The sequence below is a fragment of the Wickerhamomyces anomalus genome, assembly GCF_001661255.1.
Source record: "Wickerhamomyces anomalus NRRL Y-366-8 unplaced genomic scaffold WICANscaffold_5, whole genome shotgun sequence".
Classification (NCBI taxonomy): Eukaryota; Fungi; Ascomycota; class Saccharomycetes; order Phaffomycetales; family Wickerhamomycetaceae; genus Hansenula; species Hansenula anomala.
The window spans coordinates 1,183,775-1,211,694 of NW_017567114.1; the positions used below are offsets into that span (position 1 = coordinate 1,183,775).

Consider the following 27,920-nt stretch of genomic DNA (forward strand, 5'->3'; position numbering starts at 1 on the left):
TAAAAAATTTTTTTCATAAAATTATAAGCTCAACGAAAGAGTTGAAACCTTTTCTACCATTCAAAATAATCAACACTACAAAAGATGTCTTTACCATCCTTACCAGCTAACTTTGGTGCTGAAAACTTTAAGGCTTCAGCTAAATACACAGCTCCAGTCCGTCGTCCAATTGAACCAGTTGGTCGTTACTTTTTAGCTCATGCTAGTCGTGCTTTAAGAGGCCACACTTGGTCTGAATTTGAAAAAATTGAAGCTGAAAAGAATGTCAGTAAAGTTGATGAAACCAATGAAGATGCTGATTTAGGTGATGAAGAACAAGATGCTGAATTATTGGCTCATGATCCAAGAGACTGGAAAAGTGCTGATTTGTACGCTGTCATGGGTATCTCACATTTACGTCACAAAGCTACTGAAGATCAAATTAGAAGAGCTCATCGTAAACAAGTTTTGAAACATCATCCAGATAAAAAAGCCGGTAGTGGTGGTTTGGATCAAGATGGTTTCTTCAAAATCATTCAAAAAGCTTATGAATGTTTATTAGACCCAACTAAACGTTTACAATACGATTCAGTTGATGAAAATGCTAATGTTGAACCACCAGCACTAAAATCTAACTACGATTTCTTTGAAGCTTGGGGTCCAGTTATTGCTAGTGAAGCTCGTTTCTCTAAAAAACAACCAGTTCCATTATTAGGTGACATCAACACTCCAAAACAAGAAGTTGAATCATTCTATGCATTCTGGTACAGAATTGACTCTTGGAGAACTTTTGAATTCTTGGATGAAGATGTTCCAGATGATTCATCAAACAGAGATCACAAACGTTACATTGAACGTAAAAATGTTGCTGCCAGAAAGAAGAGAAAAACTGAAGATAATGCTAGATTATTAGCTTTGGTTGACAGAGTTAAAGCTGAAGATCCTCGTATCAAACTATTCAAAGAAGCTGACAAGAAAGAAAAAGAACGTAAGAAATGGGAAAGAGATGCAGGTGCTAGAGAAGCTGCTGCTAAAGCCAAGAAAGAAGCTGAAGAGGCTGCTGCTAAAAAAGAAGCTGAAGAAGCCGCCGCTGCTGCTGCCAAAGCTGATTCTAAAAAAGCTAAAGAAGCTGCTAAATCAGCCAAAAAGAAGAACAAGAGAGCTGTTAGAGGTGCTGCTAAAGAAGCCGGTTACTTTGGTGATGCTGATAAAGCTGAAGCCATTGATGCTGATGTTGCCTTATTGATTGAAAATTTCGATGATTTACAATTATCTTCAGTCGCTGGTACTGTTGCTTCAGGTGATGCTGCTGCTATCAAATCTACTTTATCAGAAATTGCTAAAGAACAAGCTTCTTCTGGTAAAGTTCCAGCTGCTGCTTTGAAATATTTCAATTAAAAATGTTGATCAGAAATATGTTTAGCTAAATGAATTGCAGGCAGTTTCTTAGACGTAAAATTATTCTATGTAAGTGTTCTCGATCTTTATACAGATGCTTGAGGTTTGTAATATGGGAATTAACTTCGGTAATAGAGATGCTTTACACTCGAAAACATAGTGTAACACTAACCCTTCTTGGAATCTGAGCTGTGATCACAGAAAATAGGTGGACAACCTTAGATTTCTACATTTGTCATTGGCAGCTGGTATGGTTTCATTGCACTGGTAATACTTTCTCGCCAATCAACTACGTTGCACCTTGATTCGCACCACTCTTTTGAAAGAAATTCCAACTGTCCACAGAAATTTCTGTTGTTATAGCTTGTAACTTGTAACTTGTTGAACTGGAATACTATTATCCCGGAGATAAAAAGGCCAATTCCGATATTGCCGGGACTCTAACATACAAAGCATTTCCGCCAGCTAAATATTGAATAATGAAACCTGAAATACTTCGGCTATATGAGATGATGCTGATAAATTACCACTAATTATTTTTTAGCTCATTTTAGAGATTTTTTATTTTTTTTGATGTTTCTTCGTAAGTTTTAAACTTAAATTAAAATATTGTAGGTTGATAAAATTTCACTCAAATATAAAATTTGTTAATTTTTCTTTTTAAATGACAGAATAACATTAACATAATAATACCAGCAAGATTTTAACTCATTATATTTATTTAAATATAAAAATCTTCGAGTTACAGTGTTCGTATTAAAGGTTTTTTGAATTTTGTGATTACGTAAGCAAAAATATAATTTAGAGATCAAGAAAAATTTAAAATCACAAAAAATCCGATGTAGTGTAACGGCTAGCACGGTTCGCTTTCACCGAGCAGACCGGGGTTCGACTCCCCGCATCGGAAATCCTTTTTTTTTGCAATTTTTGAGTCCCAGGGAGCTGTATTTGAACGCTTTTTTTATAATTTTGAAGTGATTCTTTCTTTGTTGATCTGTTTGTGCTTTGGGAGCGATTTTCTAGCGAAAGAATCAAGCTTAATCTCAGCTGCATATCATAAGCCGAGCTGTTGACAGATTGAGTTTCAAATTTCTTGAACTTCAACTCACCTTCTACTTATCTTGGAAACCAGTAAGGACTGTAACGTATCACTTATTAAAAGCGATTATTCTGCTCAGAACATTGGTTATTTCGAGTTCAAATTGCTGATGTAGGCATTCAAAATAATGCTAACGTACCTAAAAAATAAAGTGCCACTAACGGCGTTTAGTCCTAAAAGGGTATCTCGCGGCCGAAGCAATTGAAAGCTGATTCATTTATAACCACCGATGCCAGATGAATACGAGTTGATTTTGACTGATAGGTGAAAAAAAATTTATTTAAATATATTATTAACCCTCTGTCTCCCAAAAATCATTGGAAGAGTCCTCTACTCGCTAAGGACAGTTAAGAATAGAAGCTGAACACTTTAAAACTCTATCTCATCGGTGAAGCTTTTTTTTTTCATATTTTCTGATTTAGACAGGATGCCATTTTTCAAAAGGAAGATTTCACAAGAGACATTCAAGTCTAATAAAGAAAAGGCACAAGTCGATAGTTCAACTGTCACTGATATAGAATCAAATGCAAATGAGGTGCTGAAAAATCCAACACTAAAGAAGACCTCCCCTGTTATACGAACAATCATTGGGAAAACGCCTGCTCCAATTGAACAAAATCATGAAACTTACCCATTTTTAAAAGCCAATTTTTTTCAAGCTTTAACATTCACATGGGTTGCTCCATTGATCAAGAAAGGTTACTTGAGAAGGATTGAAGATGAGGACCTATACCAGCTGGATGGTGATTTGAAAGTTCGAGAAATGACGGAAAAGTTTGAGCAGAGTCTAGCAAAAAGAGTTGAAGAATGGAAAAGGAAAAACCCAGACAAGGAGAAATACACCAAGATAGTTGTTATTAAAGCTATAAATGATACTTTCAAGACAAGGTATTGGAAAGGTGGTGTCTCAAAAGTTTTTGCTGATCTCTCACAAATTTTGAATCCGCTATTGGTTAGAACATTAATTAAGTATATTCAACACAAAGGTGATAATAAAGTTGTACCTCAAACTGGCCACTCAGTTGGTACTGCAATTGGTATATCAGTAATGCTAATTTTTTCAAGTTTGATGATTAGTTCCTTTTTCCACCTCTCTATGTTGACTGGTGCTCAATGTAAAGCTTTATTGACAAATGTGATTTACAGAAAAGCTTTCAAATTAAGCGCTAAAGCAAGATTAGATTTTCCTAATGGTAAAGTGAATAGTTTAGTCATGGCGGATTTGTCAAGAATTGATCTTGCGGTTGGTACTTTCCATTTTGTTTGGGCATTTCCTATCTCATTTATTGTTGCTTTAATCGTGTTGGTTGTCTATCTTGGTGCTCCTGCGTTACTTGGTTTGGCTTTAATTTTGATTCTTCTAGGATTCATGATGTACGCCACAAGAAAGTTAAAGAACTTGCGGAGACAATCAACTGTTTATATTGATAAAAGGGTTCGTTCTATTAATGAAATCATCAATACATTGAAGATGATCAAATTTTACTGCTGGGAAAAACCATATTATGAAACAGTTGAGAAATTTAGATTGAATGAAAAACGTTTTATTTTGAAAATGCAACTATTGAAGGCTATTTTGAATTCTGGTGTTTCTTCTGTTGCCGTTTTAGCTACAATGGTTGTTTTTTTGACTATGCAAAAAACCAGTACTAATTTTCAATCTTATAACATCTTCTCTGCTGTCACATTGTTTAACACCTTGAGGTTTCCATTGAATGTCTTACCTATGGCTGTTGGTTTTCTTGTTGATGCATTACTAGCTATGGATAGAGTTGCTGAATTTTTACAAGCTGAAGAAGGTGAAGATACGGTTGAAAGATATGAATATGATGAATCTGATAATGCTATTGTAATTGAAAATGGTTGCTTCAAGTGGGATGTTGAGGAAGACGAAGATTTCAAGTTGAAGGCCCAAATGACCAGACAGTCGATGAAACCACATCAAACCAATGAAGATGAAGAAGGTGAAGATTTGAGTTTTCCTGGGCTACTGAACATTGACTTAACTGTTAAAAAGAATGAATTGGTGATTGTAACTGGTTCTATTGGTACTGGTAAAACTTCATTATTGAATGCCATTGAAGGTTCAATGAGAAAAGAGTCTGGGGATTCCAAAATTTATGGTTCTTTAACATTTTGCTCGTACCCTTGGATACAAAATGAAACCATTAAAGAGAATATTTTGTTTGGTCTCCCATTTATTAGATCCAAATACGAATCAATTGTGAAAGCATGTGCATTAGACGTTGATTTTGATGTTCTACCAGATGGTGATCAGACTGAGGTTGGAGAGCGTGGTATCACTTTATCAGGTGGTCAAAAGGCAAGAATCAACTTGGCTAGAGCTGTTTATGCTGATAGGGACATTATTTTATTGGATGATGTTTTAAGTGCAGTTGATGCTCGTGTTGGTAAGCATATCATGAATGAATGTATTTGTGGATTATTGAAAGATAAAACGAGGTTACTGGCCACTCATCAACTTTCATTAATTGGTGCTGCTGATAGAATTATTGTTTTGGATGGCTCTGGATCGATTGATATCGGTACTTATAATGAATTGATGGCCTCAAATAGTGCCTTTGCCAAATTGATGGAGTTTAACAAAGAGCAAGAGGACGAAGAAGAGGAAGAGGAACAGTTAGAAGAGCAAGAAGAAATGGAACTCGAACGTCAAAAGACACAAATTTCCAGAATCCAATCTGAAAAACAAGAAGATGAGGACGCAAGAAAAGAAAAGGGTAGAATAACCGTTGCAGAAGATAGAGGTACACAGAACATCTCATTTGGAATTTATGCCAACTATATGATTTTGGGTAGTGGGAAACTTGGTGTTGCCATTGTACCACTATTTTTGCTGATTGTTGTTTTGAATGGATTCTTCCAACTATTTTATTCCGTGTGGTTGAGTTTTTGGATTTCTCATAAGTTTGATATTTCAGACTCTACTTACAAAGGGTTATACATTATGTTTTGTTTCTTGGCCACATTTTCCTTCGTAACTTTGTTCAGTGCAATGGCCGCGCTAAATAACAAAGCTGGTTTACATTTATTCAACTTGAGTGCGCAGAAACTACTAAAGACACCAATGTGGTTTATGGATGTTACACCAATTGGTCGTATTATGAATAGATTCACGAAGGATGTCGATGTCTTGGATACTGATATGATTGAACAACTTAGATTGTTTGTTCAGTCTGTATCTTTGGTTGGTGGTGTTGTTATTTTATGTGGTGTTTATATTCCATGGTTCTTTTTGGTGTTACCATTTGTTTTCACATTATATTACTATTTGGCTCATTATTACAAGACATCAGCGTTGGATATTAAAAGATTGGAATCTGTCAAAAGATCATTTGTCTTCAGTCATTTCAATGAATCCTTGAGTGGTATGAAAGTTATCAAGTCATACTCTTCATCAGAAAGATTTAAAGACAAGTACGAAAGTCTGATTGATAGTATGGATGCTGCTTATTTCTTAACGTTAGCAAACCAAAGATGGTTGAGTATCAGATTGGATTGTATTAGTTCTTTGGTCAGTTTTTTCGTTGCTATGTTGTGTATCTTTGGTGTTTTCAATATGGACGGTGCTTCATCTGGGTTATTAGTGTCCTATATTATTCAAATTGCATCTATGATGTCACTTTTGTTAAGATCAATGACCCAATTAGAGAATGATATGAACTCTGTTGAGAGATTGTTTGAATACGCCAAAAAATTACCAGAAGAAGGTCCATTTGAGCTTGAAGATAACAAGCCAGATGAAAGCTGGCCAGAACAGGGTGGAATTGAATTTGACGATGTGTGTTTGAGCTACAGAGAAGGACTACCGCTAGTTTTGAAGAATGTTTCTTTCAAAGTAAATCCTAGTGAGAAAATTGGTATAGTGGGTAGAACTGGTGCTGGGAAATCCACAATCATGAATGCCTTATTCAGAGTCACCGAGCTAGCTCAAGGGAGAGTCATTATTGATGGTGTTGATATTTCTAAAATTGGGTTAAATGATCTGAGATCTAAATTGTCAATCATCCCACAAGACCCTGTGTTATTTCATGGTACAATCAGACAAAACCTGGATCCTTTTGGTGCCAGTTCAGATTTCGATTTATGGGATGCTTTGAAAAGAAGTTGGTTAGTTGAAGATGGTGCTGCTGGTACTGGCCAATTTGTTGCTGGTAAATCTGACATTAAAACCTTACACAAGTTTCATTTAGATCAAAAAGTTGAAGATGATGGTGCCAATTTCTCGTTAGGTGAACGTCAATTATTAGCGTTGGCTAGAGCTTTGGTTCGTAATACCAGAGTCTTGATTTTAGATGAGGCAACATCAAGTGTTGATTATGAGACTGATTCTAAGATCCAATCCACAATCATTAATGAGTTCAGACAATGCTCAATCTTATGTATTGCGCATAGATTGAAGACGATCTTGAACTATGATCGAATCTTGGTTTTGGATAAAGGTGAAGTTAAAGAGTTTGATACACCACTAAATCTATTTAAGCTTGGAGGGATATTCACTGAGATGTGTGAAAGATCCAACATTACGGAGACTGATTTTGGAGCATAAATTTATAGATTATAACAATTCATAGTCATTAGTATAATGAGCACCCAGTGTAGTATCTTTTTAATAACTTGCTAAGCAAAAGGGTCAAACCATTCTTGAAAAGTATGTCTAGGCTAGGTTCGCGAATAAAAGCTTATCACAAGTGATAACCAGATCTGTGTACGCTGGAAACTTGCGTTGTGACTAAAAATAAAAAAATACTGACACAACAGCTGGCTTACATTGTTATTTGAGCTTATTAGACTCTAACCATCTTCTTTAAAAAGACACACTCAAACTATTTTCCACAAGGCCCAATATTGAGCTGTGTTTGTTTCGAAAGGAAACCGATTGTTTTTTGTTTGGGGTACGTTTCCAGGTGCCACTTTTTGAAATTTGCCTCCAAATACAAACCACCAGAGGCTAACTTTAACCTGTTTTATTCAACCTGAATAGTGAAGTGTAACTGGAATAATCCTCAGAGATACTGAGAAATGTCAGATGTGAAGAAAAGAGGAACAATATACCAATTGAGACCGGATCCGCCTTGTGAGTGCTCCCCTGAGCAAGATGCTTTCACTGCGGCTAAGTTGATGTTTGATAATGGTATCCATTGCGTGTTGGTAAAGGAACTAGATACGTTGGTTGGACTTTTCACTGCTAAAGACCTAGCCTTGAGAGTTGTTGGAAAGAATTTGGATCCTAAGCTAACCAAAGTTAAAGATATAATGACCACCTCTCCGTTGTGCCTTCATATGAATACACCAACCACAGATGCATTGGAGACTATGGTGAAGAAAAGCGTTAGACATCTTCCACTACTTGATGATGATAATAATATAAAAGGTGTTTTGGATATAACTAGATGTTTCCATCAAGCAATGCTAAGACTAGAGAAAATTTCATTGAATGCACAAAAAGTGAATGAGGTATTGAGAGATGTTGCTGAAAACTATGAAGATATAAGAACTTCTAAGGCCCAAACTATCATAGATGATATAAAGAAATTAATGAAGTTGATCGAGGTTCCGACTTTGCATTCTATTGTTCAAGTCTCCAAGCCAGCAGTTTATATCAATTCTAGTGCTTCTGTTAGATCTGCTTCAAGATTAATGATTGAAAACTCAACAACAGCTGTTCTTGTGAATGATGATACAAGTTCCACCAGAAGAGTGATTGGAATTTTCACAAGTAAAGATATAGCTTTTAGAGTTTTGGCGAAGGCCTATGATCCAGATACATGTACAGTGGCTAGGGTTTTAACTTCTAGTCCAGAATTTGCAAAAAGTAATATGAATATTAGCTCAGCATTGAGATTGATGTTTCAAGGCCATTTTTTGAATTTACCAGTGACAGATGTGGTAACAGGTGAAATCATTGGTATTGTAGGGGTTTTACAATTGACGTATGCAGCATTGTCACAGCTAGGAAAAAGAGATAATATTGATAAGGAATCCTTTGGAAAGACGATGCTTGAAGAAGTTACCAATAGATTGACAGATGAAGAAACACCTGCTTGGGAGTCTTTTTGGGATTCTTTAGATAAATCAACAGATGATATTCAAGTGTTGGAGTCAAGTGTTACTGGAAAAACTACTAGCCCAGTTCTTTCAAGATCACAGACACCTCGCCTGAGTCGTCATACTTCTTTAAATCAACTGATAATGGCCTCAGGTTCTAGACGGACTTCATTCAATAGGAGAGTATCTGAGGATTTGGAATCTTTGAATCAGTTCAAAAGGACACATTCTTCTGAATATTTGGCAAGAACAGATTTGCTCATAAAGAGAAGGACCATTGTTTTCAAAATTAAACCTTCAAATTCTTTAAGAAACCATAAAATAAGTGTTACCATAACAGATGGTGCTTTGTTGAACAATGAATTGAAATTGTTTGAGCTGATAAGGAACGAATTAAGTGAAAAAATTGAAATTGAAGCTTCAAATCAAATACTTCTGTTCCATAATGATGAAGGTAATTTGATTGAGATCACGAATGATTTTGAATTGAGTGAAGCTATTGCTGAAACCGAAGCTAAAAATGCAAAGTACGTTGAACTTTTGGTGAAGGATAGATCAAACGGATGGATTTCATCACTTCTTTCCTTCTTTTCCACCGTGAGATCAAAAGCAAGAGAACTATTTTATGAATCATCAACATTATCCGGAGCCATTGCTATACTTTCCGCAGGAATTATTCTTGGCTATACTATATCCAAGAAGTGAAGCATAACAACATATTTCCTAGTAATAAACAAGATACGCGTAAAGGACATTACTGATTTTTTTTGTATAACATTTTGTGATATCGAATTTTGGGCTTTTGTCCTTACAAAATTTCGCTTCTAAAGCAAAACTTACGTAAGACTTGAGACAAAAAAATTTCGCGACTTTTTTTTTTGCCCAAAGAAAATTTCGATTTGGCGTGAAAAAAAATTACATACGCTTAAACTTATTGAACATCATCAACTTTTTGTACAAAAAGCTTATTTATTTGATCTATCAGAATAATTCTGGCCTCACACAGTACCCCTTTCCTTTTCCATACTGCTGGCTATTGTCTTTTTTCATCAAGAAGGATACTTGAGCTCAAACTAACGTTCTGGTATGTACAAGTTTTGTTTTTAGGGAATGATATATGGTTCATGAAGACAATATATAATTACTTCAATCATCTTTGTGCTCGTTTTATTAACCTCAGAAGTGCCTTGAGTTTTTAATCTTTTCTATTCTCAATTGAATATTTTTTTTGATAGAAGTTCAAAAGAATTTTATTCTTGCCAAAAGATGTCTTCCCTTCCAAACGACATCAACGGTGCTCTTTTAGAGCTTTTGGCTGGTCTATCATCCTCTGACAACAATGTTCGTTCACAAGCTGAAAGTACATTATACTCATCATGGACTGTTGCTGAACGTGTTGATGTTTTATTGATGTTTTTAGCTGAACAAGCCACTGGTGGTGCAACAGATGAAGCTAAACAATTCTCAGCTGTTTTGTTTAGACGTCTTGCAATCAGATCTCCACAAAATTTGAAAAGTGTCACAGAAAGAACAATTTCTAACATCAATCAGCATGCTTTGACTCAAATCCGTGCTCTATTCTTGAAAGGTTTCATCTCTCAACAACCAAATAACATTAGACATAAATTGGCAGATGTTATTGCTGAACTAGCCAAAGATGATCTTCCAGCATGGAATGAACTACTTCCAACTCTTTTAGAAGCTGCCAAGAACCCAGATGCAAGCTTTAGAGAGTCAGCTTTCAGAATTTTTGCTGCTACTCCAGCTTTGGTTGACAAAAGTTATGTGAACGAAATTTTACCAATCTACCATTCAGGTTTCGATGATGTGGATGATGATGTTCGTATCGCAGCTTGTACTGCATTCGTTGCATTTTTCCAAAACTTACCAAAGAAATCATGGCCATCAGTTGAATCATTATTACCAAATTTATTAAACAGTTTACCAAGATTATTACAAAACAATAAAGATATTGCATTAGCTGCCGTCTTGGAATCACTAATTGAGTTGGTTGAATTGGCACCAAAAATGTTTAGAAATATGTTTGAAACAATTATTCAGTTTTGTTCAGCAGTTTCTAAAAACAAAGATTTGGATTCAAGTGCAAGATTAGCTGCTTTGGAATTATTAACAACATTCTCAGAATCGAGTCCAAATATGTGCAAACGTCAACCTCAATATACCCAAGCTATTGTCGTTATAACGTTAAGTGTCATGACTGAAGTTTGTGTTGATGATGACGATGCAGCTGAATGGAATAACGCGGACAACACTGAAGATGATGAAGAAGAACCTGAATATGATTCTGCTCGTCAAGCTTTAGATCGTGTTTCTTTAAGATTAGGTGGTGAATGTTTAGCCTCGCCATTATTCCAAATGATTCCACCAATGTTGAACTCTGCTGATTGGAGAGAACGTCAAGCTGCTTTGATGGCTTTATCATCCGCTGCTGAAGGTTGTAGAGATGTTTTGATTGGTGAAATCCCAAGAATTTTGGATATGATTTTACCAGCTTTGAATGATCAACATCCAAGAGTTCAATATGCTACTTGTAATGCTTTGGGTCAAATTTCAACAGATTTTGCTGATCTTATTCAAAAAACTGCTGGTGACCGTATTGTTCCAGCTTTGGTTTCCAAGTTGACCAACCAATCAGTTCCAAGAGTTCAAGCTCATGCTGCTGCTGCCTTAGTTAACTTTTCTGAAAATGCCACTAAAGAAACTTTAGAACCATATTTGGATGATTTATTGACCAATTTGTTAACTTTGTTGCAAAGTCCAAAACGTTATGTTCAAGAACAAGTTTTAACAACGATTGCTATTGTTGCAGATGCTGCTGAAAAGAAATTTGTCAAATATTATGATACTTTAATGCCTTTATTGATTAATGTTTTGACAACTGATATGGGTGATGAAAATAGATTGTTGAAAGCCAAATGTATTGAATGTTCTACTTTAATTGCTTCAGCTGTTGGTAAAGAAAAATTTGCACCACACTCAAATGATTTGATCCAATTATTTGGTATGATTCAACAATCATCATTACAAGAAGATGATCCAGTCAAGCCATACTTAGAACAAGGTTGGGGTAGAATTGCTAGAATCATTGGAAAGGATTTCTTGCCATACTTACCAAGTGTTTTACCACCATTGATCGAAGCTGCTAAAGCTCAACAAGACATTAACTTGTTGGAAGAAGATGAAGCTGAAGAATTCAACCAAGATGAAGATTGGGATGTTATTCAATTATCTGGTAGACATATTGCTGTTCATACTGCTTTGTTGGATGATAAAGCTGCTGCTATTGACCTTATTGCAGGTTATGCTGATATTTTGAAAGGTGATTTCTATCAATACACTAGGGAAATTGTTATCGATATTGTTTTACCAGCCATTGATTTCTATTTACATGATGATGTTAGAAGAGCTGCTGCAAGTTCCTTACCTTCATTATTAATAACTAGTAAATTTGCTACAGGTGAAAAATCTACACAAACTTTGGAACTATGGCAATTGATTAGTGATAAATTGATCAAAGCTATTGGTACTGAACCAGTTCAAGACCTATTATTCATCTACTATGGTGCTTTTTCAGACTGTATCCAAGTCATTGGTGATGATGCTTTATCCCCAACTCAATTAGCAAGTTTCACAAAGAATGTCAATGAAGGGTTGAAAGAAATGTATGAACGTATCAAAGAACATGAAAGTCAAGATGACGAATACAACGAAGAAATTGATGAGGAAGATAGAGATTATTCAGATGAAGAATTAAGTGATGAAATCAACAAAGTTTTGTCAATCGTTTTCAAATCATCCAAGACTGCCTTTTTACAACCATTCCAAACTTTGGTTCCAACTATTGCTGCATACATTAATGATAGTAATGTTACTGCTAAGCTTTTTGGTCTATGTGTTGCTGCTGATTTGATTGAATACACTGGTGAACACTCTCAAGTTTTCCAAGATTTGTTTTTAAATCAAGTTGGTGAATCATTGTTGAATCCAAACAGTTCTGTTCGTCAAGCTGCCGCATATGCTGTTGGTGTTGCAGCTCAACATGCTACCTCAACTTACCATGACTTTATCTTGGCTTCATTAGAGCCATTATTCAAATCCACTCAATTTTCTGATGCTAGATCTGAAGATAACATTAATGCAACTGAAAACGCATCTGTTGCTATTGCTAAGATCCTACATTCAGCTGGAACATCATTGCCAAATTTCGATGCTTTTGTTGATAGCTGGATCAAAACTTTACCAGTTGTTCAAGATAATGAAGCAGCCCCATATGCTTATAGATTTTTGTCACAATTGATTGAATCTGGTCATGGTGCTATTCAATCTCAAATTCCACATATTGTCGATTCAGTTATACAAGCATTGATCTACAACTCAATCGGTGGTAAGACTGCTGAAACAGTTGTCGCATCTACCAAAAAATTATTAGGTTCTATACCTCAAGATGATGCTATGAGCTTATTGCAAAGATATCCTGTTGATGCTCAACAAGTGATTCAAAAATGGTTTGCTTAATGGAAACTATCTCACCTTTTCCTACTCATACTTCCTACTTTACTATTTTTTATATAAATATTTGTGTTTTTTAGAGTTTGTGTTCTATTCATTATATGATTTTTTAATTTTGTATGTGGAAAAAGTCAGATGTAGTTTTTGGATCTTTTTAGTTTCCTAATCTGGAAGTCAACAATCGTAGGCTCATCTCACTATTTTTTTTTTTTTTAATTTTCTGAAATTTTTTTTTCCTCCATACAAACAATATAAACTAGCTGATAGAGAGACAGTAATCCTTCTTGATAGAGAGATAGAGTTGGAAAATATAGATATAATCAAAGATGGGTCTAGCAGGTACTAAAGTGAAGCAAAGATTTGGTATGGATCCACGTAATACCAAATGGGCCAACAATACAGATAGATTTGGACATCAATATATGGAAAAATTAGGTTGGAAACCAGGCTCAGGGTTAGGTTTAGTTTCTCATGCTATGACAACTCATGTTAAAGTTGCCATTAAAGATGATACTGTTGGTTTAGGTGCTAAATTATCCAAAAAAAATAAAAAGGATGAATTTGATAGTGGTGAATGTGCAGGTTTAGATGTTTTTCAAAGAATTTTAGGAAGATTGAATGGTAGAGAAGATGAAATTAGTAAAGAATTAGATATTCAGAAGAGAGAAAACATTATCAATGGGAAATGGGGGATGAGTTTTGTTAAAGGTGATGTTTTGAAAAGTACATGGGATGCTGAATCTAAGAAGTTGATTGCAAGTAAGAAGAGAAGTAGAGATGATGATGAAGATGATAAGGAAGATGAAGTTCAAGAAGAAAAGAAGACAAAGAAGATAAAGAAGGAGAAGAAGGAGAAGAAGGAAAAGAAAGATAAGAAAGAGAAGAAAGAGAAGAAAGAAAAGAAGGAAAAGAAAGAGAAAAAAGAGAAGAAAGAGAAGAAAGATAAAGATGAAGAAAAGAAAGATAAAAAGAAGGATAAGAAAGATAAAAAGGATAACAAACACAAGAAAGAAAGTTCTGAAGAAGCAGTTACTCGTGATAGTATGTTGGCACCAAGTTCAAGAGAAGATACACCTGTTGGTCTTCGTCATATAAGGTCCAGATGGATTAAGCAAAAAAGAGCAGCCACATTAGATTCAAAAGCACTAAATGAAATCTTCATGATAACGAATTAGAAAAAAGCATAAATACACATAAGTTAGCATTATTGAAGGTATTACAAGTAGTCAACTTTTTTAACAAACAGGAAACTATATTTATTGATATCTAATTTGTGATAACTAAACTAATATAAAAACTATGAAAATGAAATGAAAAAGAACTAGTGTCTATTGAATCATGAGTCAATCATAACAAAACAAAACCTAAACCACCAAAGAAGAAGGTAATTGTGGTTGTTAAGAAGAATAATTGAGCATTGTCAATAGATGGTCTAACGACATGAGCTGAAGATCCACTGTTTCTTGAACCAGATGATGAACTTGATGAACCACCACTTGAGCTTGAACCTGAAGAACCAGAAGAACCAGAACCACTTGAACCACCAGAGCCACCAGATTGTGATTGAGAAGCTGAGGCAGCACTCAAGACACTTGAACAAGATGAAGCAGTTGAAGCACCAGAGTTTAATGAAGCAGAACCATCAAATGAACAAGCTGAAGCTTTTTCACCATTTTGTTTATAGTATTCATTCAACAAGAAGGATAATTTAGTTTCATCATCACAATAAGAGTAAGTACCATAATGACCAGATGAACCATTTGCAGTTATACCTGAACAATCAATTTCACCACAAACAGTACCGTATAAATCACCAAAATCTTCTTTTTCAACTTTACTTGACAAGACACAAGATAAAGATTCTGATAAACAAGAACAAACACCTTCTTGAGGAGTTGGTGGCAATTCAGTAGCAGCTCTCCAAGTATTTGCTTGAGATGGACAAGATAATGAAGTTGCTGAAACTTCTGAAGTTTTAGCAGATGATGGAGAAATACTAGCCAATTCACTCTTCAAATAGTTGAAATCTTCCAAAGTGGAAACATCATCACCTTTAACTTTAACTAAACCATAATCATTATCTTCTTGGAAATACATGTAGACAATACCACCAGACCAAACATCAGTCATTTTATCAGAGTATAAAGTGGCAACATCTGTAAATTCTCTTGGTTTAACTTCATTACAACCATATTCTGAAAAGAAGATTGGAATTGACAAGTTTTTGAATTCTTCAGTTCTTGCTTCATAACCAGATTTTTCAAAAGTTGAGTTACCACACCATTCATACATGTTGATACCATAGAAATCAGCTTTTTCATCATCATCACCACAAGAGAAATAATCAGCAATGGCAATTCTAGTATCTGAATCATCATTTGAAGAATAACCAACTGGAATATCTCTGTAACCTTGTTCTTTGATATAAGCTTTTGTGTCTCTGACAGCGGCTTTGACAAAAGCTGAAGCATCTGAATTGGTCTTGTTGTTTGTAACTTCATTACCAGCAAAGAAACCAAGGACATTTGTATAATTGTTTAAAGAGTCAACAACATCAGTATAACGTTTGTATAATTCCAAGTTCCATTCTGGACTATCTCTATTGATTGAAGTTGATGGTTCAGACAAATCAGCAATAATGTAAATACCATGTTGAGCAAACATATCCATACAATCACTATGATCAACAGTAGTGTTAACAGCATAAACTCTCAAAACATTGGTGTTTAATTCCAATAAATAAGGTAAATCTCTTTTACAAGCATCTGAATCAGCTAAAGGATCAACGAATGAATCATCTGTTGAGTTTGCAGTATCTTGTTGGTAAGCAACACCTTTGATATAGAATTGAGTACCATTACCTTTGTAGAAAAATTTATTACCAACAACTTCAATTGAAGGAATATTTTCACTTGTACCTTGGTCTGAATTAGCTAAAGCAAATTTTGATGAAATGCTCATAAAGATACTCGTCAAAAAGACAAGTTGTAAAAATTTGAAGTTCATAATGAATATATTAAAGCAACTAAATTACCACAACGACAACAGCTATTAAAAAATGATGATTGAAATGTATAATTAAAAAATTCAACTCAATAATAGTAACAAAGAAGTAAATCACAAGCGAATGGATATTATTGAGTGTATGTTGATCAGTTGTCTGTGTATGAACGTAAAGAGTTGAAGTAGAAGTAAATGAGAAAGAAAGTGTTTTCAAATGAGAATTTAGGAATCTGGGTTTGTTATATAAATGGTAAAAATTCGCAGAAGCACGGTAAAGAGAGATTTTAACAAGAATGTAAGTTTAATTGGTGTAAATTGTGGGAGAAATGACACGGTTCAAAAATTTCGGCAGCGTAGCATTGGCTGGTTTGAAAAGGAGAATTTGCATTTTACGTGTTTCTGTTTACCATATGGTGGCTATGAGATCAGGAACTCTATTTTTTTGTAAACAGTTGATCATTTCCTACGCGATGGAATTCTGATTCATCAACCTCGAGATGCAGATATCTAGCCAAATTTAGAAACGAGTTAGAGACACTACACTACAACACCAGGTTGTTGGCTACGCGAATCTGATCTATAACCTTTCAGGAAGAAATACCAGCTGGTTAGCTCAAGATACAGCCCAGGTTTGAGTCTTCAAAGATGATTTCAAGTGAAAAATTCCTCGAAAAAATGTCAACAAAACAAAAACTGGACCTGGCTGACATAATTCTGCATGCACCCCTGACATAATCTCCCAAGCCTGGAATTAATCGGAGGCTTTTGCACTAAAAGCACAAGACACAGTCAAGAGTCAAGCGTTGGTGAAGAGCTTAGTTTAAGCTTAGCTTTAACGGCTATGGAGTGTAATAGATCAAGAGGAACAATCCTTCAACTTTTGTAGCTTCAACAAGTTGTTCAACTCCTGGTTCAGGAGAGGTCGCCAGAGTCGAGGGCGTGGATTTGCAATGAGAATCATTTGCCCTAAACAGCAACCTCGAAGTCTAGAACTGGAACCAGTAGTTCATGAACCGTGTTTGTGCTACATAAAGCTGAATATTTCAAGAGTGCCTTGAACCTGAGCCCTTGTGATAACCATCGAATCAGTTTCAGGTTTCAGGTCACAGTCCAAAACTCCAGCTTTGTTTGATTCCGTTTGTAGCTACAAAATCTTATTCAAATAAATATCTTGCGAATTCCAAAATTTCGCTGTTTAACAAAAACCTATACGCAAAACAAATGTTGATTGCAATACTTTTGAGAGTTGATTTAAAGATGGTTTGGAATTGTGAAAGACATATTGTGAAATAGGCTATATGATTTGCTGATTATTAGGTTCATTTGTTTGGCGCTCTATGTGTTTGTTTCTGGTACTTGGTTGATTTAACCGCTGTCAACGTCAGGGTCCTTGGATTAATTTAATCTAGATATTGAAGAGGGGGCTTGTGATTTGTGATTGTTCATGTATCATATAAGATGCAGGTTTTGTTGCTACTGATGTTTGTATCGTATTGGTGGTGTTAGTATCTTTATGATAACTTGCTAGATTATATTCTACAATGATGGTACTCTTTGGATAAGGCTTTGAATATCTCTGGTGTCTTTTGTCTGATACATGGTTTGTGATACTGTGCTCTTGCTTGTTCAAGTTTGTTCTTATGTTGAATTATGGTTCTACAAGTTGGTTAACAAAACTATAGTATATTTTTTTTGAAATTTAAAGCAAAAACTGTCATTATTTATAAAGAAAAGTTGTTGTCAAGCTTAGATCAAGATTGAAGTGAAACCACCAACAACTAACAAAGCCATGACTGAAGCAAAGACTTTTTCACCTCTTGGAACAACTGGACCTGCAGCACCAGATCTTGATGATGAACCACTTGAAGATGATGAAGAACCTGCACTAGAAGATGAACCACTTGAACCATTTGATCCAGTTGCAGTTGATCTACCTGAACCACTAACAGTGGCTGAAACAGTACCTAAACCAGATGCACCAGCTTCAGCTAAGGCTGTTGAACAAGCTGCTTGAGTCGATGCTGATTTAACAGAGGCTGAACCACTGAATGAACAAGCACGGGCTGCTGAACCTTGAGCTTTATAGTATAAATCTAAAACAAATGATAATTTTTGTTTTGATGAACAGAATGAATAAGCACCATATGAACCAGTGGTACCGTTAGAGTTAATACCATCACATGAAACTTCACCACATACAATACCAAACAAATCACTATAATCATCAGAATCAACACTGTCACCAACAACACAACTCAATGAACTTTCCATACATGAACATAATCCATCGTCAGGAGTTGGTGGTAAATCAGTTGATGCTTTCCAGTTTTTATCTTCAGTTGGACATGATAATTGATGTGCTGATGCTGATGCTGCTGAAGATGCAGCTGAAGTTGGGCTAACTCTTAAAATTTCACTCTTATAGTTGTTATAATCATCTAAAGTTTTAACGTCATCACCATCAATTGAAACTAAACCATAGTCATTTGCTTCTTGGAAATACATATAAACAATACCACCAGACCAAACATCAGTCATATCACTACCATACAAAGTTGCAACTTCAGTGAACTCTCTTGGTTTGACTTCATTACAACCATATTCTGAGAAGAAGATTGGAATGGTTAAGTTTTTGAAATCAGCAGTTCTATCAGCATAACCAGATTTGGCAAATGTTGAATTACCACACCATTCATACATGTTGATACCATAGAAATCAGCTCTTTCATCATCATCACCACAAGCAAAATAATCAGCAATTTGAATTCTGGTGTCAGCATCATCATTTGAAGAATAACCAACTGGGATTGATCTATAACCTTGTTGTTTGATATAAGCTTTGGTGTCTCTAACAGCTGCTTTGACAAAAGCTGAAGCATCGGTGTTTGTGTTATCATTGGTAACTTCATTACCTGCAAAGAAACCTAAAACATTGGTGTAATTGTGGAATTCATCAACAATTTTGGTGTAACGGTTATAAAGCTCAACGGTCCAAGATGGAGAATCTCTATCAATACTTAATGATGGTTCAGATAAATCAGCAATAACATAGATACCAGCATTAGCTAATTGTTGCATACAACTGGTGTGATCTTGTGATTCATTCAAGGCATAAACACGGATAGTATTGGTGTTAACAGCTGATAAGTAAGGAATATCACGCTTACAAGCATCAGCATCAGCTAAAGGATCAACAAAACTTTCACCACCAGTGATGTTTGCAGTATCTTGTTGATAAGCAATACCTTTGATATAAAATTGTGAGCCGTTGTTGGAATAAAAGAATTTGTTTCCAACGACTTCAATGGCTGGTAAATCTGCTGCTGAAACAACAGAAACTAATGAAGCTGCTGCAACGAAAGAAGAAGCAAGGTTGAACAACATTTTGATTTGGAAAGAAAAAAAAACAAAAGCGAATGTGAGAGCTGATCTAACTCTGGTATTTGTTGTTGTTGTTGTTCAACTAGATCAAATGGAAATCTGGTGAGAAATAGGGATGAACTCAATATTTATTTATTTTCATTTTTCAAAACAAAAAATGTTGTCGAAAGGGCGAAACCAGGCGCAGATTTTTTTTTCACTTACCCAAAACGCGGCCAAAGTTGATGAAAATTGGGCCAGATGTAAACAAACAAGGACGAAAATTGATCCTTTTTCACCGGAAACGTTTAATTCAACACATATACAGTATTCTTGAAGTACGAGAAAGAATTGAAATATAGTGATATTTCAGACCTTTTTTTTAGGCTTTATAATTTTGACACAATCAGATTACACCAATCTACAATACTTCCATATTTGTTCATCATAATCATCACCATCATCAAAGATCCACAAAATTTTTAGCGCGTGTTTCGTTTTTTTTTCAAGATCCCCAAAATAAAAACGCAAAAAAAAAATTACACACTCCTGTAAAAAAAACATGGAATCATGATTTCCGAAATAGGAAATTTAAATCGAACATTCCTGCCAAAACACCAAAAAAGAAATTTTCATATCCCGCAAATTTGGTGCAGTGTAATTGACAGATAGATGAGTGTAAGTTTAACTGATGCTATCAATTCTTTAATGATTTCAAGTATTAGAGACTATGATTTAACCTGTTGTGATTCATTCTCAACAGGAAAGAGATACGCGGTAGCTTCTTGGCCAATTGTGAACATGGCGTTGGGGTGGAGACAAAGATGGTGATTTTGCTAAGCCTGAAGTAGCATCAACATGTATAGCTTGTCGCCAACAAAATATCATACCAGTCTTATATATACCTCCAAAATTTGAACCACGCGCTGAAATTACTGGCCATGGCTTAGTTCGAAGTACAGGACGTATTGAATACCTATGATTTGATCTTGCCAACTTTCATGAAAGTATTATACGTCGTTGAGCGTGAGGTAAGAATTAGTTTTCTCGCTATAATTTTAGTGCCAAACTAGTCATGTGTGTTCTACAATCGTACAAGTGTACTATGATTCTCTAATATCATACAACTTCATATATTCGTATAATCAACTATTTCAATCGATCTATAATGAATCTAATTTTAGAGCTGCCAGTAGTTATATTTTTTCCCAATCCTAGAAATCAGCCTTTAACTACTTGGCTATGTAATATACAAGCCCTTTCTTCTATCTTTTATTATAACTCCATAGTACATACCCCGGCATTATCTTTTTTCTTTCATGATCTCTCATATAACATCTAGTAATTATCACCATACTGTTTTGAAAACTGGTTTGGAAGGCGTAGTTGTCAGAATTGTTGAAGGAGCATTTGTCCCAGTATCATCTTTATCTTGATAATTTGGTTGAATTAAACCAGATGCCATTGTTCCTTTGAATGGGTCCTCAAATGTTGGGATGAATCTATGCGTAAGAGCTGGGACAATTATGAGGGAAAGAAAAAACAAAAAAACTATTGCATACAACAGAAGATACCTGAACACTATACTTCTTCTTCTCCGTTGTTGGCTCTTGGAAAGCACCCTTCCTTTCAACTGCTTACTTGGCCTCAACCAAAACAAAACCATTGAATGCCATCTATCAATAAATGGAATGAACACAAAAGGTGTTTGAACAAATAAAAGACAATGACCTAATATAAAATCAACCGCAAATAAACTCATTTCTATAATTTTAACCAAGAATTCCCTAGATGGTTGTAATATCACTCTCCACCCAACTTTGCTTTTATACCAGTTGCCTGACCACCACGATCTATTAGCCTTATCATTTTTATATTCCCTCGAAAGTAAAAAAATGACAATAAATTTGAATATCACATTTTGTAACGATACAACACATAAAATGCAGACCAATGTTCTAACAAAATTACACCCTTCCATAAACCAAATCAACTCAAACACCAAAAGGTGAACAAGAACTGATACCATGTGAGCTATTCCTGCAAGTACACCTGAAATACCTCTAAAACAACAGCAGCTGCTTACGATAGGTCCTATTAGACAAGACATACCAAATAAAATACTCAAGGAGATAGCGTTTATGATTATTGGAGCAAACACTAAGATCAATAGTCTCAACAAAGAACTTGTAGCTTCAACATTTCTCACTCCATTTTGTGCATTTATAAAAGTGTAAGCAAAAAACAAAAACACTGAGTTGATGGCAGGAACGAGTAATTCTGTCAAAAATGTATTATCAAAACTTGATTTCCTCAAATCACCTACTGCTGCATTTTCTGATACATGACCAATGATTCGTTTTTTGAAACCAGTATATCTAACTCTTGATTGCCTCACATATCCGATCCAGGAGTTTACATGCCATTTGTTGTTTCCTCTTGATAACCAGTGGATAAAGTCTCTGTAATCAACAAAAAAATCATAAAAGGAAAACTGATGAGGATTGAAGATAAATGGGGCAAAACACATTGAGATTAACGTTATCCAAAACCACAAGAGAGCAGGCTGCCAAATCGACATGGTCGCAATCAACAACATCAAAAATAATTTGGCTCCTGAATAAATTGACGAACTTGCAAACTTGGAATATAAGTAGAAAAACTGAATCCTTGAAACCGCAAAACCTCTACCAGTGCTTATATAACGAGCACCACCAAATGTTATATCTGTAATCAACGAAGTTGCATATATCTGACAGACAAACACCTCAAAAAAAGGTGATAATGAAACTAAATGATGGAAAAATCTTGAAAATGCTCTCCAAATACCTCTTTCTGTCAATTCTTGAACTAAAAGTGGAACAAAGGAAATGAAAAAGACAATAAACACTGAGAGGACAAAGATTGTAACCCAGTTCAACACAGGCTGTAAGTTGTAACAACCTAAGGGGACTTCGGGATCTGTAAAAGGAATGTCTTTATCATACGTGCATATGATAGATTCATGAGCTAAAGCACCAAGATTAACTAAAACGACCATAAAAAGCTGAATTGATAATATGATAAAAAGATTATTGATATGGAACCCAGGGTGAGCATAGTAAAATGATAAAAATCTATCTAATGGTAATTGAGTCCCTAGATAATAGTATTCTCTGGATAAGATTTGTTCACCCATTCCTGCACCAATCTTTGTTGTAAAGTTCAAAATAGAACCGAACCCCAAGTCACGGCCTTTCCCACATTGATAGTAATCACAATGTTTGATCCTACCTCCTCTAACCAACGCATTCATACCTGCATATATATCCTCATTTAAATGAAGACCCTTTTGTGCCTTTGATATTCCTCCCCTGGTTGTCATAAATATACCATTGAGAAAATCTGGGTGACCGTAATGTAATTTACCACCTATCTCAGCCAATGTACGTGCGAACAACGTTCCAAAAGTCTGTTCTTTACCTGCAGCAACATCACCCAAAACACCAATGTTTTCAGAAAAGATGTACTCTCTAGCACCCACGATTGCAACTGGAGCTGGACCAGTATCATACACAATACCAGGCACATATGGAGGTGTAGTATCAATATCAATTTCCTCAAATTCCGACAACACAGATCTTATCTTGATACATTCCTCCAAGTAATTATCCTGGTTGGCATCGACAACCTGAATATATTCACCTCTGTAGAAAACTAACGCATGATTTTGGTTATCAGACTTCCCATCACCTAAAATTGGATTTCCAGAAAGCCTAATCCTATAAGTTGGAATTCTATTACCATTTTCGTCTTTCTCTGAAAACCCATCAATCAAACACGAATAGAATATTTTTTCACCTTGTGGATCCTCTGGATTTACCTCTTCATCAAGGTACGCAACTCTAAGCTCAGGGTAGGCTCTCATGAGAAACTCAGCATCTTCCTTCTCAGCTTCGTTAAATTTTGCATACCTTTGCATTGCAATCACAAGCTTAAACTTTCTATTAGCCATTGCTTCTAAATCATGTTCCAACCCAACATAATCATCATAATAATGCTGAACAATTCCCGGATTTTCTATTCTGTATAGCAATTTCAAGGCGCGAACATAGTTTGTGAAGCCTGATGCAGTACGATAAAGAGTTTGTGTTCTCAAAGATGCCCAGATTCGAGTTCTTAGAATATATTCAGGGCCTGCAGTTTTGAAACCCACACAATAAAATGGCAAGTCGTTGATTTTCCCCTGAAGAAACTCATCATTGGGCATTAATTGTAGTGCTAAAGTCTCTGGGTTACTATTTCCCATTGCAGGAAGTTCTTCAGCCTCCTTTTTCTCAGCTTCCCTGGTTTCGTCATTTTCCTCTTTCTCCTCTGTAATTTCTTCACCAGGCAACTCTTGATCAGGCTTAGCCTCTTCATCTTTTGCTTTAGCTGCTTGTTTCCTTTTAAAACTACTTGTATCTGAAAATCTACCGGTTAAATCCACCTTCTCGTTGGTTTCTCTCAATTCTCCATTTTCCAGAGCCAAAAGCTTTGTATCCTTGACAAAGCACTCCCACTCAGTTGGATATAACTGTTTCAAATACTCCAATAATGTAATTCTTGAGTTTTTGTTATCTTCTCTGATGATCTCTTTCAATGAAAGAATAATTTTCTCTCCATAATGTGGAACCAAAACTGTGAATATTGGCATACTTTCTACCGCAACTGGTTCTGGTATTGGTGTGGATAATGATTGGGCGAAAAAGGCAATCCTGCGTTCAGCTTCAGAGTTTGGAGGAAATTCATCATCTAGTTTCTTGAAAGCACTATCATCATTTGCAACGAAAAAAGTTGGTGCTTTAAGGGTTGTTTTACCACCAAAATCTGCAGCAACCTGTTGATACAACAACTTTGTTACAAGATCAATAGGTAAAAGGTGCTCTCTGTACATAGAAATCACAATAGCATTCCAAATTTGTGACACCAAGACCTTTGGTTTATATCTAACCTCCATCTCACTTGTAGCTAAAATCTTCGAATAAATCCTTTTTGGTAATCTTGAATAGACATTTCTCCAGGGTGATAAAATGGAAATTCCCAATGAAAATGATAACGCAACACTGAAAAGACAATTGAAGACAATGTACCAAAGATAAGTATCAAGGAAAAAAAGAACCAAATCAGTCAAATAAATCAAACCTAAAGTGATTCTTGGTTGCTGCCGACATAAGAAGGCACCGAGAAACTTGTCTCCATTACATCTTGTCATTTCCATAATTGATAGCACCCGAATTGGATCTCTTAGGGATAGGGTCAAAAAAAAGTATGATTCAAGAAACTTGGCTGTAAAAATTGTGAACCAAAGTAAAATTGAAAACCATCGGTTTCGACCAGTCAACTTTGAGAAAGAGGCAGTAAAAGTTCTGGATGAAACATACCTTCTTGATTTCGATGTTTTGAAATAACGGCCAAATAGTGCACCTAATGGCTGGAAGGAAAAGAATAAAAATGTCAAAATAGCTATCACAAATTGAATGATTGACAGGATGCAAGCAGAATTTGAATGAGTTTCAAGGTCAAAAAACCCAAATGTATAAATAGAGGGAGCGACATTGATCGCCGTTATCACCAATAAAAAAAATAGTCTTTTTGTTAAATGTTGGGCACCAGGCCATTCCCTTGGAACAAAAGACCACTCAGCTAATGTTGCCACGATTTGGATCAAGCAAGCAACTGTACCCCCAAGTGCAATCGCAGACCATCGACTCTGAGGTGTTGGTGGGTTGTCTAACAATTGGCTATAGTCTTTGGTGTAAAGGGTTGGAGAATTGAAAGCAGTGAAGAACCAAAACGAAGAGAGGTGAATAACCCATATTCTATTGAAATTTGTAGCAACATGCATCCAAGTTCTTTTCTCTTTATATGTTTTGTAGCAGGCTTTTTTCCAATCGATATCTTTGAGGCGTAAGTATCTCAGAGATATTCTAAGATCAACTATTCTTTCTTTAGAGTCTTTCAATTTAAGCCTTTCAATTCCTTCAGGATACCAAAACAATTGATTTATATCATCATACCCAATAATATCTTTATGATCCTTTTCCTTTCTAATCAATTTTCCGTTTTCCCCCACCGTGTAAATTTGATCTCTAATGAATTGATAAATTGGAGTTATCACATTATCTAAAAAGTAAAACTCTGGCAATGTGCCTTTATAATCTTCTGATCTCATGTAATCAAAAGCACATTTATAGATGAAACAAATACATTCAGGTAAAAATCTAACTTGATTCGCTTCACCCCATATTAATAAATACAAAGCAATTTGTTCAACCTTCTTTTTAGCGTCTAAAGCATGCATCCTCATCTTCCATTTATAGTCAGCAACTTTAATATCATATTTCCTTTCTAATTCTTCTGGAGTAAAATCATATTTAGCAGGTTTGATGCCACTATCTCCAGCGGGTTGACCAGTTCCTGCTTTTTTGTATCTCTTAACTCTTTGCTTATTCCGTTTTCGTGATTTCCCACGAAGCTTCATGTATGAAAATCCAACTTCTTCGTCAAGGTCCAATTGTGCAGCAAAAAACCATTTCTTATAATTTGCATTTTCGCCACCAATATAAGAAGCATGTAATGAAGTCAAAGCCAGACTAGGATTTAAGCGACTTGCTCTTGAGTCCAATTGTGTCAAAAAATGATCATAAACATTCTCCATCGAAGATTTTTGAAAACCAAATATGCCTGTTAATTCGCTGAACACTTGTTTGATTTCTTCTTGCGTTATTGGGACATTTTCAGTCCAACAGGGATAGGGGCCTAATGATGAAAGGTTTTTAAATGATTGGACAGCATCAAAGGACTGACGAGGTACCTTGGTTGACCCTTGATCTTGATCAGTATGATGGTAGATATTGAATCCTGGTTCATCAATTTCTTGATTAGTGAGCTCTGGAGGAACCTCTGGCGGTATAAGATTTGGATCGTTGAAATCTTGCTCTATAGGAGTTGGTAAAACCTGATGGCTCGTGTGACTATCCAAGTTTGGCAATTCATCTGGATCAATATAAACGCTTGGTGATGAACTCATAGCACTTCTTCCCGTAGCTGATTGAGTAAATGTTATGGGACCAGCAAAGACTCTTTGGATGAAGTCCTATTGGAATGTGAAAATTTATCATTTTGAGTTTCTTCCTAAACGCCTTTCTAAATTGATCTTTTCAGCTAGAGTAAAAGAGTTTTTGTGTCACAAATTAGTGGTTTTGTGTAAATGTTTTGAAGAATTGTTTACACTTTGAATCACGGTCACGTGAATGTGGCACATGCCAAAGTTCAGTTGCTATAGAAACAACAAAATTTCGTGCGCTATAAAAATGCAGCCAATTAAAATCGTCCACACTTGAACAAAGCTACATCACATCCACAAATTTTGCAACGACGTAAGTCTTTCAAGCAAAACCAAATTGAAGAGCTTCAAATTTGGTGTACTGGCTCTTCAGTCTTGACGTTAACTCTCGACCAATGGCCTTGTACACAAACGATGCTATTAAAAATTTTCGCCAACAAAGACCTAAAGAACCAAAACAAACAAATCCCTTCCTACAAGAATGATGTTGCACAGATCAACTTCTGATCCTTGCGACGAAAACTTGAAAATCATAGAGATTCGAAACTAGTGGGATCAACGACGACAAAGAATGCTAAAAACATGAAGAACCAGAAGCTCATGATTCAAAGTTAACCTTCAATTTCACAAGTAGATGTAATTGTCGTGAAGTTCATGATTGATAAAATCACGATGATTTATTTTTCGCAATTGGTCGCCCAATCGAGTCAAAATTTTCAATCGCGCACAAGAAATTTTTGAGTTTAGGCCTGGTGCACCACGACGTGGGAGGGCAACCCCAACAACTGGCTCCTTTTACCGAGACACGTCAACAAGAAGATTCCTGCCTAGAGGCTCCCTCTAGCTTTGCGGTTCAGCCTAAGCTCTAGGCAGAGGATTGTCAGTTCAGGTGAGGCACCGTCAAGAGGTTTCGAAAATCTGTTTGGTGTTTACCTTTTTGAACAAGAACTGAGATCGATCCAAATCTAAGCTCAAGGGCTCAAAAAACAAACAACAAATGTCAAATAGATCACCAGGGTCTTTATAATTCCATAGCAGGAATGCCCAATGGTACCATCACCATCACAATTCAATTAATCTGGTTCTATTACTTTAGCTACTCTCTATTCGAATTCTGGCCGTGTTTTTGCGCATATTCCGGTAATGTTTACTCCCTTCCCGATCAGGCATCTTTGCGGCTACTGGCACGTTGTTTTGTGACAGCTCAGGCTTTTTCGTGCGTTTTTTTTTCCATGGCATTTTCGTTATGAAACTTCAAATATTTTCAATCCCTTTTCCTTGATATCTTTTTTACACCTTTCCTCTTTCTCTTCTTCTTCCTTTCCTTTCTTTACAGAAAAGAGTTCTTTCAAAGCACTACTTGCAAACCAACTTTGTTCCTTCCTTTACACAGAG

General features: G+C 35.7%; 8 protein-coding genes and 1 non-coding gene across 9 annotated transcripts; 6 read left to right on the forward strand and 3 right to left on the reverse strand.

Annotated features, from left to right (window-relative positions):
* Positions 1-84: 84 nt before the first annotated feature.
* Positions 85-1,859, forward strand: ZUO1 (zuotin; the record flags this gene model as incomplete). Its single annotated transcript, XM_019182796.1, has 1 exon — positions 85-1,859. One exon carries the CDS (start codon positions 85-87, stop codon positions 1,375-1,377), a length of 1,293 nt encoding a protein of 430 aa, XP_019037610.1. The 3' UTR covers positions 1,378-1,859.
* A 353-nt stretch (positions 1,860-2,212) lies between these two features.
* WICANDRAFT_t107 lies at positions 2,213-2,284 on the forward strand. The gene has a single exon. It is a non-coding gene; the product is annotated as a tRNA-Glu (tRNA).
* Positions 2,285-2,787: 503 nt separating this feature from the next.
* YOR1 (ATP-binding cassette transporter YOR1) lies at positions 2,788-7,046 on the forward strand (the record flags this gene model as incomplete). Its single annotated transcript, XM_019180328.1, has 1 exon — positions 2,788-7,046. Exon 1 carries the CDS (start codon positions 2,904-2,906, stop codon positions 7,044-7,046), a length of 4,143 nt encoding a protein of 1,380 aa, XP_019037611.1. The 5' UTR covers positions 2,788-2,903.
* Positions 7,047-7,519: 473 nt separating this feature from the next.
* Positions 7,520-8,587, forward strand: WICANDRAFT_34576 (CBS domain-containing protein; the record flags this gene model as incomplete). Its single annotated transcript, XM_019182204.1, has 1 exon — positions 7,520-8,587. A coding segment is annotated over one exon (1,068 nt), but the record flags the coding sequence as incomplete, so codon positions are not given.
* Positions 8,588-9,811: 1,224 nt separating this feature from the next.
* PSE1 (importin PSE1) lies at positions 9,812-13,081 on the forward strand (the record flags this gene model as incomplete). The annotated part of the gene is made up of 1 exon (XM_019182168.1): positions 9,812-13,081. One exon carries the CDS (start codon positions 9,812-9,814, stop codon positions 13,079-13,081), a length of 3,270 nt encoding a protein of 1,089 aa, XP_019037613.1.
* Positions 13,082-13,401: 320 nt separating this feature from the next.
* PXR1 (telomerase inhibitor) lies at positions 13,402-14,250 on the forward strand (the record flags this gene model as incomplete). Its single annotated transcript, XM_019182078.1, has 2 exons — positions 13,402-13,881; positions 13,927-14,250. The coding sequence occupies 2 exons, from the start codon at positions 13,402-13,404 to the stop codon at positions 14,248-14,250; spliced, it is 804 nt and encodes a 267-aa protein (XP_019037614.1).
* Positions 14,251-14,422: 172 nt separating this feature from the next.
* Positions 14,423-16,036, reverse strand: WICANDRAFT_33672 (carbohydrate-binding module family 43 protein; the record flags this gene model as incomplete). Its single annotated transcript, XM_019182103.1, has 1 exon — positions 14,423-16,036. One exon carries the CDS (start codon positions 16,034-16,036, stop codon positions 14,423-14,425), a length of 1,614 nt encoding a protein of 537 aa, XP_019037615.1.
* Positions 16,037-17,824: 1,788 nt separating this feature from the next.
* GAS1 (1,3-beta-glucanosyltransferase GAS1) lies at positions 17,825-19,462 on the reverse strand (the record flags this gene model as incomplete). Its single annotated transcript, XM_019183759.1, has 1 exon — positions 17,825-19,462. One exon carries the CDS (start codon positions 19,460-19,462, stop codon positions 17,825-17,827), a length of 1,638 nt encoding a protein of 545 aa, XP_019037616.1.
* A 1,139-nt stretch (positions 19,463-20,601) lies between these two features.
* Positions 20,602-26,213, reverse strand: FKS3 (putative 1,3-beta-D-glucan synthase). The gene is made up of 2 exons (XM_019182592.1): positions 23,907-26,213; positions 20,602-23,753 (listed from the first exon to the last, which is right to left on the reverse strand). The coding sequence occupies exons 1-2, from the start codon at positions 26,115-26,117 to the stop codon at positions 20,787-20,789; spliced, it is 5,178 nt and encodes a 1,725-aa protein (XP_019037617.1). The 5' UTR covers positions 26,118-26,213; the 3' UTR covers positions 20,602-20,786.
* Positions 26,214-27,920: the final 1,707 nt, after the last annotated feature.

What these genes read in the sequence shown, in the direction of transcription:
- FKS3 (XM_019182592.1), bottom strand. Translation starts at nt 26,117, where the DNA reads ATGGAGAATGTTTATGATCATTTTTTGACACAATTGGACTCAAGAGCA. An exon ending in TGAGAGAAACCAACGAGAAG is followed by an intron (nt 23,754 to 23,906) that starts GTGGATTTAACC and finishes AGGGAAGCTGAG; the next exon opens with AAAAAGGAGGCTGAAGAACT.